The following is a 12696-nucleotide window of genomic DNA, read 5'->3' on the forward strand; positions in this document are numbered from 1 at the left end:
AAGAAACTTGTATTTTAGAGCTCATTATGAATGACTTTGAGTGTTTACTCTCCTTTACCATCAGAATTTCTGTGGGAATGTTTGAAAACATTGCTTTGGGGGCTTTAATGAAGACAAAAACTGATGGAGGGAGTTGCATGCATTTGAAATAAAATCTAAACTCTTTTAAAGACACCACAGTTTGTCTCCAGTCTTACCTGGCCAGTCTTTTCTTTAGTCCACTCCATTCCAGCTACATTGAACCTCTTGCATTGAACCTAGAATACTCAGAGCTCTTTTTAGCCACAGGGCCTTTGCACCTGCTGTTTTCCTTTCCTTTTCACTTTGCTCTTTCCTTCTGCGTTCTCCCCTCTGGCTCCTGCTCTTCCTTCTGATCAAATGCCATCTCATCAGTGAGGCTTTTCCTGATTTCTTTTCCTGAAACACTCCCCAACTCTGTTGATCTTTATCCTAGGACCTCTGTTGTTTCCTTCATATCTCTTACCATAATCTATTTTATTTGTTACATTTTATTTTATTTTTTAAAGATTTTATTTATTTATTTGACAGAGAGAGAGACAGCCAGCGAGAGAGGGAACACAAGCAGGGGGAGTGGGAGAGGAAGAAGCAGGCTCATAGCGGAGGAGCCCGATGCGGGGCTCCATCCCAGGACCTGGGATCACACCCTGAGCTGAAGGCAGACGCTTAATGACTGAGCCACCCAGGCGCCCCTATTTGTTACATTTTAATATCTGTTAGCCCTCAGGATTGAAAGCCCCATGATGATAGGGACTGGGACTGATTCGTTCATTGGTGCATCCCTAGTACATAGCACAGTGCTGGGCTTTTAGTAGGATCTCAAAAAATATTCATGGAATGAATGATTGGATTTAGTGTAAGGGATAGTTCTGTTCCCACAAGGGGTCCCTAAGGATGTAAAAATTTCATTGTCAAGGAATGCAGTTATAATAGCAGAAAATATGCATGGGGTTGATATTTTAGATCAAGGAGACCTTCTGTGTGACGTTTCTTCAGTTAGCACCATCTGACTTGCTAACTTGGGGAGCTGAGAGGGCTATTTTTGGAGAACGTAAAAACAGAAACAAAAACAAAACAAAACAAAACACCCTGAAGACAAAAGATTACCCCTTGGGCACCCTTTGTACTGTTTGTATAGCCAGAGAAATTAATTGGAAGAGGGGAGCTATACATTCAAGAAATATGTTTCCAGAGTTCTAGTAAAGAATGAGGCCACAGTTTGCTACATATCAGAACACCAAAGACATGGTCCTTAATCATTGTATGATGACTTTTGGGTTGATTCTGTTTTAAATAAATTTTTGTTCTTCAATCCACAGGTCACAGTTTTTGTCTGCGTGAACACACATGGCTTTGTTACGGAAAAGTAAGATTACAGCTTTTTGCCATCATGATTATTAAAAATAGATATTTTAAGGGACTATTTTGATGCTAGATCTTGGCTTAAAAAAAAAATCCTCTGTGATTTTTCATGGGTAGTTTTCCCACAGGCAATTCTTGGCATCATCATTTCAGGATGATGCCTGTGGAAAGTTGTGAAGTATTTTGTCCAGAGATGGATTTGTCCTGAGAGGGGTCATACATTTCTATAAAACTTATAAATATAATTTATTTTCTCATTTTAAATAAATATTAATGCTTCTATTTAATTTAGCAGTTGTAATTTCGTGTTCCTGTTCTTAAAGAGTCACCTTAAATTATATAATCTTCAGACCCCGTCAAAACCTGGATTTGCCCTTGATTTCCGATCTAGCAGATCTAACCTGGGAAGGAAACATAGTAATCCACTTGTGTTACTGTTAGCCTCAGGGGAGAGTTGCCTGATGTAGCAGATGAAAAGACAAGATATCCAGTCAGACATGAATTTCAGATTAACTATGAATGATATTTTGGTGTCAGTATATCCCAAATATTGCATAGGACATATTATACTAAAAACAAAACAAAACAAAAAACAAAAAACAGAGGTGGTAGTAGACATTGAGTTGCTTCCCCAAACTGGCTGAGCAGGTAAATGTTAATCAGACATATTGATAAACTACAGGACTTTGTTCCTTATCTTCTATTTCTCTGTAGTTTGGTTTTAAACTGGGTCTATATCCGGTTGTCTCTGGCTGAATGTGATAATCCAGAAAGGCAGAAAGAACTGGATGTCAGCGCTGGAGAATCATTGAGCCTCAGAATGTATCTCTGGAAGACTTCCCTGGAGACTGACTCCTTCCTTTTGCAAATGTGAAGACAAAGGCCTAGGGGCCAGAAAATAGATCAGTATGGGGCCAATAAATGTAAATACCTTGATGCACAAAAGTAGGAAATGATAACAGATTAACACTTGTAACGTGCTGATTGGGCCTACATTGCCTTTGTTAACTCTCAAAGCGTCCATGTGAGACAATGATTAATATTCCAGTTACAATCCTCATGGAGCTGATGAGCCAACTGAGCTCAGAGAGGTTAAGTAATGTGTCCAAAGCCACACAGCTAAGAGGTGATAGAAACACGATTTGAATCTCACTTGTAATCCTAGCCCCTTCCTCTCCTACCAACATTTTCCAGACTTCAGGTACTTGCGCTCCGTGTAGAGCCATGCCCCACCTTCTCAATTTTTCATCGTTGTGTTTCTTCTGTCCTGTGCATGACTTTTTAAGTTGACTCACTTAAAAAATTATGTGTACTTTACAATAGAAAGTGTATATCCTTACTGTAATTAGAATAAGCTACCTCCTATTATAAAAAGAAGGTGATTATACAAATATGTATGATTAGAACAATGTTATTCAATTCTGGGTAGATTTCGTTGCCTGCCTGCACCTGAAATTAAACTGATTTCTCATGCTGTGATTTCATGTTACTCAATGCCATGATCCTGAAGGTCCTAAACACCTCATGTACAATCACATGGCATGTGCCCCATTTTAGGAAAACACTGACCTATGTCACTCGGCTTCTCAGCAGATCCCAAGGGCAAGTGAAACTCTTCTGGAACAGATGGTCCTGGTTGCTTAGAACGAAGAGTATTTGGGTCTTCTGGCTTCTTACTCGGGGCAAGAATTTTCTGTATGTCATCCTTGACCCATGGTTGAATCAACCCAGCAGCAGCTATGTTATAATAGCTGAGAACGTGTACTCATAAGAAGCACGGGCTCATCACAAGCATTATATAAATGTTGGCTATCAACTGAAACGAAGTATTCACGCACAGGAAGTGGCCCTGGAGGCAGCATCATAAGGCACGAAGGTTGCAACCTCTGCCATCAGACTGCCCGGGGGAGCCCTGGAGGCTCCTTAAACTACATCTCCGTATCCTGGAGCATCCCCAGCATCCCAGGTTAACCTGTACTGCACATGCGATCTGCTTAAAGAAAGGTCCACACCACTGCTATGTGTGTCAGGGAAGGCATCTGCTCTTATGACTCTTCTAAACGGTCCTCAAATTTCAGCTTGATAAGTTACACTCGAACGTGTTTCTGTTTTTATTTCAGTTAATCAGGTGTTGCTCTTCCTTCTGATTGTGACTCTCTGTGGGATCCTGTATAAGAAAGTTCATAAGGAGACTGTGCTCAGGAATGAAACAGGTATGCTAACTGAAATAAGCCAGTCACAAAAAGACAAATACTGTGTGATTCTTCTTAGATGAGGTACTGAGACAGCCAAAATCATCCAGACAGAAAGTATGATGGCAGTTGCCAGGGGCTGGGGGGGAGGAGGGGGAATCGGGAATCTTGCTTAATGGATATAAGTTGTAGTTTTATAAGATGAGTTTATAAAACTCTTGTAAGTTTTATAAGAGTTATGGGGATGGACGGTGGCAAGAGTTGTACAACAGTGTGAATGTATTTAATACAATGAGCTGCGCACTTAAAAATGGTGAAGATGATATGTTGCATGTGTTTTTTACCACAATAAAAAGAATTTTAAAAAAAGAATGAGACAGGTAAACAAGCATATAATCCGTCAAGATGAGATACCTAGGACTGTCGTTTAAATACATTCCTTCGATTCCTTTCAGTAGCTGGGTTAAGAGAGAAGCCACAATTTGGTCAGGTCCCAAGGACCTGCTTGTAGAATATCGACCCAAGGCCAACTTTTCAGTGATGTTCTAGAATGATCAGTGCTACTCAAACTTTATCACATATAAGAATCACAGTTAGGGTTTGTTAAAACACAATACTTGGACCCACCCTGAGAACTTCTGAATTAGTAGATTTGGGGTGAGACCTGAGAATGTGCATTTCTAATGAGCTCCCAGTGACACTAGGTTCTGGGACTACACTTTGGGTTGCTTGCTTTACATCCATCCTTTGAGTCTCTCAATAATTTTGATTATGAAAATTGCCTTTTCTCTCTTCTCCCTGCTGGTTCATTCCCATCAGTGCAGCAGTAGCCTCAGAATTCTCAATTTCAAAAAGATCCTGTGTTGACCCTATATCCTCTTTAAGCTGTGCCGAGGAGCCCGGTTTCCCCCCTAAGGGGTGAATTGCTTGAAAAGGTACCTTCACAACCTCGGAACACACAAAATCAACCCACAGAAAAATTAAGAAGCACTGATAGCATGTATATTATATTATATTATATTATATTATATTATATTATATTATATTATACTATTTATAAAGATTTTATTTTTAAGTAATCTTTATACCCAGTGTGGGGCTCAAACTCACAACACTGAGATCGAGTCGTGCACTCCTCCAACTGAGCCAGCCAGATGCCCCTATTTTTAAATAATTTAATTTTTATATTAATCAAACACATACATTATGGCAAATGCAGAAGAGAAAAATATTACCTTTTGCTCTATCAGCCAAAGACAAATACAGTTAATATTTTGGTACATTGTGTGCATTCATTCACACTTTTTTTCTTAAGCTAGCTTAGGCACTGAACATACAACAGTGAAAAAACAATGTCCCTGTTCTCACAAAGCTGACTTATCTTAATATAAAAAAAAAATTCATTAAAAAAAACAGTTCAAAACATGGATAATCTAGTCTAAATGAACATGAAGAGCATCTGAAAAGAGAATGATTCCACATAAAGACATGTATACATATGTTTCTAGGGCATTATTCTTTGTAGCTGCAAACTGGAAACAATCCACATGTGAATCAACTAGTGAGTAGATAAAATGTAATGCATTGACACAACGGAGTCCTTTTCAACAATACAAAGGAACACAGTAATATGTGCTCCCTGCGGATAAACCTCACAGAGATTATACAACATGAAAGAGGCCAGACCTGAAAGCCCGCATATTATACATTCCATATATAGAAATTTCTAGAAAAGGTAAATCTATAGAGACAGAAAAGAGAGCCATGGTTGCTGGGGCTGGGAGCAGGAGTGGATTGACCACAACCCAGTTTAAGGAACTTTTCAGGAAGGTGGAAATGTTCTAAAGTAGGATTGTGTTGATTGAAGGTTGTGCAACTCTATCAATTTACTAAAAATCATGGAACCCTATACCTACAGTAGGAAATTTTAAGAAAATTCCAAAATTACCAAATTTTAGGAAATCTGTATCAGTCAACCTGGGCTGCCTTAACAAAGTACCACAGACCGGGTGGCCCAAACAACAGAAATCTATTTCCTCACAGCTCTGGAGGCTGGAAGTCCAAGATCCAGGTGTCAGCAGCGTTGGTTTCTCCCGACTTCTCTTCTGGGCTCACAGTTCTCCCTGTGTCCTCAGATGACCTTTTCTGAGTGTTCACATCTCTGGGGTCCCTTCCTCTTCTTATAAGGACACCAGTCATAGTGGATTAAGGCCCCAGCCTAATGGCCTCATTTTTCACTTAGTTGCTCTTCAAAGGCTCTGTCTTCGAATGCAGTCACATTCTGAGGTACTAGAGGTTAGGGCTTCAACATATGAATTTATGCAATTCAGTGCCTAACGATAAATTATGCCTCAATAGAGAAAGGAAGCCATACAAGGTCAAAAGTTGTCTGAACTTCAAGTTCTTCCCTCCTCGCCCTTCAATCCCTGCCCATAAACCAACACATTTGGCCAGTGGAATCCCACTACAAATTCCTTTCTCCACAGAGAGAAAGGAATAGCTTTGGTAACAGCTGTTAGAACAACGGTAAGGAAATGCACATCCTGGCTTATTAATTAGCCCTGGACCGATAAAGTGTTTGGAGCCCACGAATGGGTCCAGTGTCACATTTTTATCCCATTCAGAGTTAAAGAAACAAGAACTAGTGTTAATGAACCACCATTCAGAAGGATATAGTGTTGCCATGGAAAGACGTCTGTGTTAAGTGGAAAACGCTAAGTTGCAGAAAACCGTGAAAAGTATGATTTCACTTTGGTGTGAAAACACCACCCGTAAGTGGTATATTTCCTTCTAGAATAACACAAAGAAGGATTTGGGAGGCACGCACTACACCCGTAGCAGAGATCTACCTTTGGGATGGGAGTGGAGAGGTCTGAAGAAGATCATCATGGTTTATTGGAAACTGGGGCTGGAATTTTTTTCAAGAAGTGCATATTTTTAATAGACTTTATTTTTTAAAAAGAGTAGTTTTAGGGGCACCTGGGTGGCTCAGTTGGTGAAGCCTCTGCCTTCGGCTCAGGTCATGATCCTGGAGTCCTGGGATCGAGTCCCCACATCGGGCTCCCTGTGCCCCTCACCCTGCTCGTGCGCTCTCTCTCTCTCTCTCAAATAAATAAATAAAACTTTTTTCAAAAGTGTGCGAAAAAGAGCAGTTTTAGGTTCACAGCAAAACTGAGTGGAAGGCACAGAGGTTTCCCATATAACCCCTGCCCCTACACACGCACAGAGCTTCCCCCACTAATAACATCCCCCACCAGATGGTACATTAGGGACAACTGATGAACCTTCATGGGCACATCATTATCACCCAGTGTCCACAGTCTGCATCATTAGGGTTCACTCCTGCTGTTGTACATGGGCTGTGAGAAATGTACAATGACATTTATCGACCATTCTAGAATACAGAATCAGTAAAACCCCTCTGTGCTCCACCTATTCCATATTAATTGTTCTATTTTCAAAGATAGTAATTCAAAGAACTGGTGGTATAAGGCACTATCCAGAAGCCCTGCCAAGTCACATGCTGACGAAAAGCACGGTGCCGTTTTGTGTGTTCTCCTGATAATGACATTTGATGTAATCTCCTGATAATTAGCTGGTGATTCACACCTGGCCCATTTGAAGTGAGACAAGTTTACATGCTTGGCTGAAATGATCCTAATTTGAAATGGGATTCAGAGACTTGGCGAGGGAGAGCAGACATTTCACTTTTTCTAGGAATGGGCGTGGTCTGATAAGAGCTGCTTGTAGGAACAGACTAGTGCAATGTAGTACATTTCTAGTCCATACTGCCATCAGTATGGTGTTTTCTAGAGATTTTATGGGCACCAAGCAGCTAAATCTTATGGTGAATTGGCTTAGGCACCTATTGGCACAACAGATTCAAATATAGTGGATGATTCCCCAAGAAGCCACAAGGATGAGACATTAGTGAAGAATTTACGGTCGATAAATCTTTCCCCCTCTTTCTCCAGTGTGCCTCATCCATATTCTATCCAGGGAAGACTTCTTGGCAGAGAGCAGTGTTTTTGGCTTAGGTTAGTTTCCAGCTCCTCAGCCTGGCAGAGGCTCCAAGAAGTGTGGCAGTCTGTAGCGGAGCTGTAAACTTGGTGTTTGACCGCTTGGGGTGGCCCTTCTTCCTGGGGACACCTTCCTCCTCCCTTATTCTGCCTGTTGCCTGACAGCCTGGCTCTGCCCCAGCTTTCTAGCCTTCTCTCTCTTGGCACCTCAGAGTAGCCCAGGAATTATTCCTCCAAAGCTCTGTTCTGTGAGATCTACACATCAGTTCAGTTCAGTTAAGTCCAGCAAACTTTTATTAAGTGCTTCCTAGGTGCCAGACTCAGCGGGGATACTATAATGAGCTCACAGTCTAGCGGGGCAGACAGACACATGAATAGATGCTTTGTGTGCAGTGGGGTCAGTGCTCAAAGAGAGGTATTTAATAAATTCATCTATCCATTCATCCATTCCTCCAAAATATATTAAGAATCTACCGTGTTCCAGGCACTATGCTAGCTGCAAGTGAGCAGATAGAGATGAATGAGATACTGTCCCGGCCCTCATGGAGCTCCGAGGTAACGGGAGAGAAAGGAAAGACATGCAACAACAACAACAACAACAAAAATTTCAATGCAGCTAAATCCAGCCATAAACAAGGCCAAAGTGAGCACAGACAGGGGTTGAACTAATTTGTGCAGGCTTCCTGAAGGGTCTGATCTGGAATGACGGTGTCAGAGTTAGCCATGCAGGAAAGGATGGAAGGAGCATTCCAGGCATCAGGAATGGTGTGTGCAAAGGCACTGGGGACAGGGACAACCTGCCTGGTGCAGTATTCAGGGGACCACAAGTAGTTTAGTATTGCTGGAATGGAAGGAGTCAGAGCTAGGGAAGCGAGCAGGGGCTGGATCCTGAGGCATCCTGTGTACCAGGCAAAGGAGAGGTGGCTTTACCGTACGGGAACCCCTGGAGGATGGGAAGCAGTGGAGAAACATAGTCAGATTTGCATTTGGGCCAGTTCACTTCACTGCCGGCAGGTATCATGCCGCATGGTGAGGAAACCTCCCCACGATGACAGGTTAGTCCAAAGGAATAATCCCTGAAGAAATATTTTCTTTCTTTCTTTTTTTTTAAATAAAAGTAACCATGGTTACTTTAGAGAATTTGGAAAACATAAGAGATGCAAATAAGGAAGCTGAAATCACTCATAATTCCATAAACAGATGAAAATATGTATGTCTGTATATATCACGTGGGGATCATTCGCTAGATGAGATTCCTGTGGTGACTTTGTGCACCACATACTAGAGAAAATTTTGTATTCTTTTCCCCCTTGACATTGCATTATGAGCATTTCCTCGTGTCAGTAAAGATACGGTGAAAACAAACTTATTCTCGCGGAGGACGTGTCCAGTGTGGTGGCCAGCCTGTGAAGAGACATTGGAGGAGAAGGGGCAGACCCTTCAATGTTCCTTAAGTCATACAAAGCACAGGTCCTGGTAGTTAGTTTAATATGTATTTGTTGGATTAAATATCAGCTAGAACTATCCTGCACCTGAGTGGTATTTTGCAAAAAGTATCTGTAAAGAGAGAGCGAGCTTCAAGTCAAAACCAAAAGGCCGTCTGATCGTGGACACTCTACCTACTGATAATTATTATCCTTCATCCTGGAAAATTGCACGTGGTGCCAGAATATGGTGTTACAACACCAGTGTTTATATCAGCCACGGCCCAGAAGAACAATCAGTTATCCCTCTTGTACATTAGTCATGCTCTTGCATTTACCGCCTTTCTCTTGCTATCAACTTTTATTTTTTTATTTTTTTTAAAGAGTTTATTTATTTATGTGACAGAGATAGAGACAGCCAGCGAGAGAGGGAACACAAGCAGGGGGAGTGGGAGAGGAAGAAGCAGGCTCCTAGCGGAGGAGCCTGATGTGGGGCTCGATCCCAGAACATCGGGATCACTCCCTGAGCCGAAGGCAGACACTTAACCGCTGTGCCACCCAGGCGCCCCTGCTATCAACTTTTAGAACTTGACTGGAGGGTGGATAAGAGAAGGAAGATCACAAGCAGTAGATTTTATAGCAGTGTAGGCAGGGTAAATATTCTAATTTAGGAAAGAGTTGAGGAGCTGAGAACCGTTGAATAGAATGAGGCATTCATTTCTTCACATATTTTTCAACTGCGTGTCTGTGTTAGGCTGTCTGATTGGCTTCTGTAAGAGAGCTCCAAAATAATAATGCCTGAACTGGAAACAGTTTATTTTCTCTCTCAAGTGAAAGTGTGATGTGTCCATTCCCCACTTCATCCAGAATTGTGGAATCGTCCAGATCAAGATTCCTTCTCTCTTGGGGTTTTGGTGTCCTCCACAGGTAGCTTCCATCTTGTGGTCCAAGATGGCTGCCCTAAGTCCTGTCATCATGTTTCCATCCCAGACAATGAGAAGGGGGTAAGGAAGAGGGGAGGCCAACACATTGCTTTCATAGGCAAACCCAGTAGTCACACACATACCTGCGCTAACCTCCCATTGGTCAGAACGTGTTCCCACAGACTTGCAAGGGAGTCTGAGAAACATATTTTTCCTGGTTGGCTATGTGCCAGCTAAAATTCCAATGTTCTTTTTCTAAGAGAAGAAGAGACTGGGTGTTGGAGACCAGTCGGCTCTCTCTTCTACACTACGCTGTCTTGCCCCAGGAGTGTGGAAGACAATTTAAACTGGCCCCACTATGAAATTCCTTCATGTTCTAAGACACTGGATTTGATGTTTCCAGACGATGACTCTGAGCCTCCTGAGGAAATGGAGGAGGAGATTCCTGTGGTGATTTGTGCCGCGGCGGGAAGGATGGGGGCCACCATGGCTGCCATCAATAGCATCTACAGCAACACTGACGCCAACATTCTGTTCTATGTCGTTGGACTCCGGAACACTCTGTCTCGAATCCGGTAATTTGTGCACTGTAGACTTTGGGGTTTTCTACTTTTTCATCTTTCTTATCTTTCCTTAAAAGGATTTCCCTATGTTTTGGGTTTGATAAATGTCATTTGAATTATTCGAGGTTTACTTGGTGACCTGACAAATGTGTTGCCCAGCAAAGGAAGTTTCAGCAAAGCCTCATTAATCTCGTAGGGCAATGCATCATTCTACCCAAGCCATTGTCTACTGAACTAAAGAATTACAATCCTTAAGCTCGTTATGTGGAAGTCTTTCTTTCTAAAATGGTTTCTCTTTTCTCTGATTTCTTTACCTGGGAGGATATTAATATAATATCATTTTAATATGACCCGGAATCATCACTAATTATAATTTTTGAACTGCACAGCGATCTGTTTCCTGTCACACAACATACTAAAAAAAAAAAACAAATTGGAAATGGATTTAGAGGTAATGAACAGAAAATACAATTTTGAAGTATTATAAAAATGTGGGATAATTATATAATTTTGCTATGGAAAGTGACTGTAAGCCCAAAAAATCATAAGCAGGGGCACCTGGGTGGCTCAGTCATTAAGCCTCTGCCTTTGGCTCAGGTCATGATCCCAGGACCCTGGGATTGAGGCCCGTATCAGGCTCCCTGCTTGGTGGGAAGCCTGCTTCTCCCTCCCCCACTCCCCCTGCTTGTGTTCCCTCTCTTGCAAGTAAATAAATAAAATCTTAAAAAAAAATCATAAGCAAAAAAAAAGGCCAGATTTTACTGTATAACATTTAAAAACTTTATTTATTTATTCATTTGTTTGTTTGTTTTAAAGAACCCAAGTGTTGGAATTAGCACACAAGGACTTTATTTATTTATTTATTTTAAAGATTTTATTTATTTATTTATTTAGAGAGAGAGAGCGAGCGAGCGCATGAGCAGGGAGAGCGGCAGAGGGAAACGGAGAAGCAAACTCCCCCTGAGCAGGGAACCTGATGCGGGGCTCAATCCTAGAACCCTGGGATCATGACCTGAGCCGAAGGCAGACACTTAACTGACTGAGCCACCCAGACGCCCCTAAAAACTTTTAAATGATGAAAAATACTGTAAGTGAAATTAATCATACAATGAACTAGGCAAAATATTTCAGCATGTATTATAGATGAAGGATTACTATCCAAAGTATATAAAGAATTCTTACAAAAAAATTTTAAACATATAAGCATCTAGTAGGAAAATGAGTATAGAATACAAACAGACAATTGACAGAAGAAAAAATACAAATGGTCAACAAACATGAAAAGGTATTTTGTGTTACTAACAGGGAAATGCAAATTAAAATGACAATGACATATAATTTTTCACTCATCGAGATGGTAAAAATTATATAGGACAACAATATCCAGTGCAAGAAATGGACATGCTTATTACTTATTTTAACAATGTCCACTTTGTAAATTGGTAATGCATTTTGAGAGGGCAATATGGCAATGTCTAATAAAGTTTTATGTGCATAGAACTGCTGGAGCCACTGTGGAGCACAGTATGGACGTTCCTCCAAAAGTTAAAAATAGAACTACCCTACAATCCAGTCATTGCACTCCTGGGTGTTTACCACCCAAATACAAAAACACCAACTCAGAGTGATACATGCAGTCCTACGTTTATAGCAGCCTTATTTACAATAGGCAAATCAAGGGAGCAGCCCAAGTGTCCACGGATAGATGAATGGATAAAGACGAGATGCTATGTGTATATAATGGAGTATGATTCAGCCATAAAAAAGAATGAAATCTTGCCATTTGCAATGACGTGGATGGAACGAGAGGGTCTTACGCTAAGTGAAATAAGTCAGTCAGAGAAAGACAAATAACATGGTTTCACTCATATGTGGAATGTAAGAAACAAAAAAATGAGCAAAGGAAAAAAGAGAGAGAGAGAAAGAGAGACAAACCAAGAAACAGACTCTCAACTATAGAGAACAAACCGCTGGTTCCCCGAGGGGAGATGGGTGGGGGCTGGGTGAAACAGGAGCGTGGGGGTTAAGCAGAGCACTTGTTGTGATGAGCCCCGAGTGATGGATGGAAGTGTTGCATCACTATACTGTAATTAAAAGAGAAAGAAGGCGATGCGGGTATTCTGACCAAGAAGGTCCTCGAGGCCTATTGTTAAGTAGGAGATGCACGTTGCAGTAGGCCTCATATGGTATGATCC

The 12696-nt window shown here is 41.3% G+C and overlaps 1 protein-coding gene across 7 annotated transcripts in view; it reads left to right on the forward strand.

Moving 5' to 3' along the window:
- GLT8D2 (glycosyltransferase 8 domain containing 2) overlaps positions 1 to 12696 on the forward strand; it is a 48166-nt gene that overhangs the window by 22874 nt on the left and 12596 nt on the right. For all 7 annotated transcript variants that reach the window (XM_087868810.1, XM_045779534.2, XM_045779529.2 and 4 more), the window contains 3 exons: positions 1338 to 1384; positions 3501 to 3593; positions 10342 to 10513. In XM_087868810.1, coding sequence (XP_087724936.1) covers positions 1366 to 1384; positions 3501 to 3593; positions 10342 to 10513 — 284 coding nt within the window. In that variant the 5' untranslated portion in view covers positions 1338 to 1365. The remainder of the gene's footprint in view (positions 1 to 1337; positions 1385 to 3500; positions 3594 to 10341; positions 10514 to 12696) is intronic.

Source organism: Ursus americanus, chromosome 17 (genome assembly GCF_024610735.1).
Source record: "Ursus americanus isolate L20-20 chromosome 17, mUrsAme1.1.p, whole genome shotgun sequence".
In the NCBI taxonomy this organism is placed as follows: Eukaryota; Metazoa; Chordata; class Mammalia; order Carnivora; family Ursidae; genus Ursus; species Ursus americanus.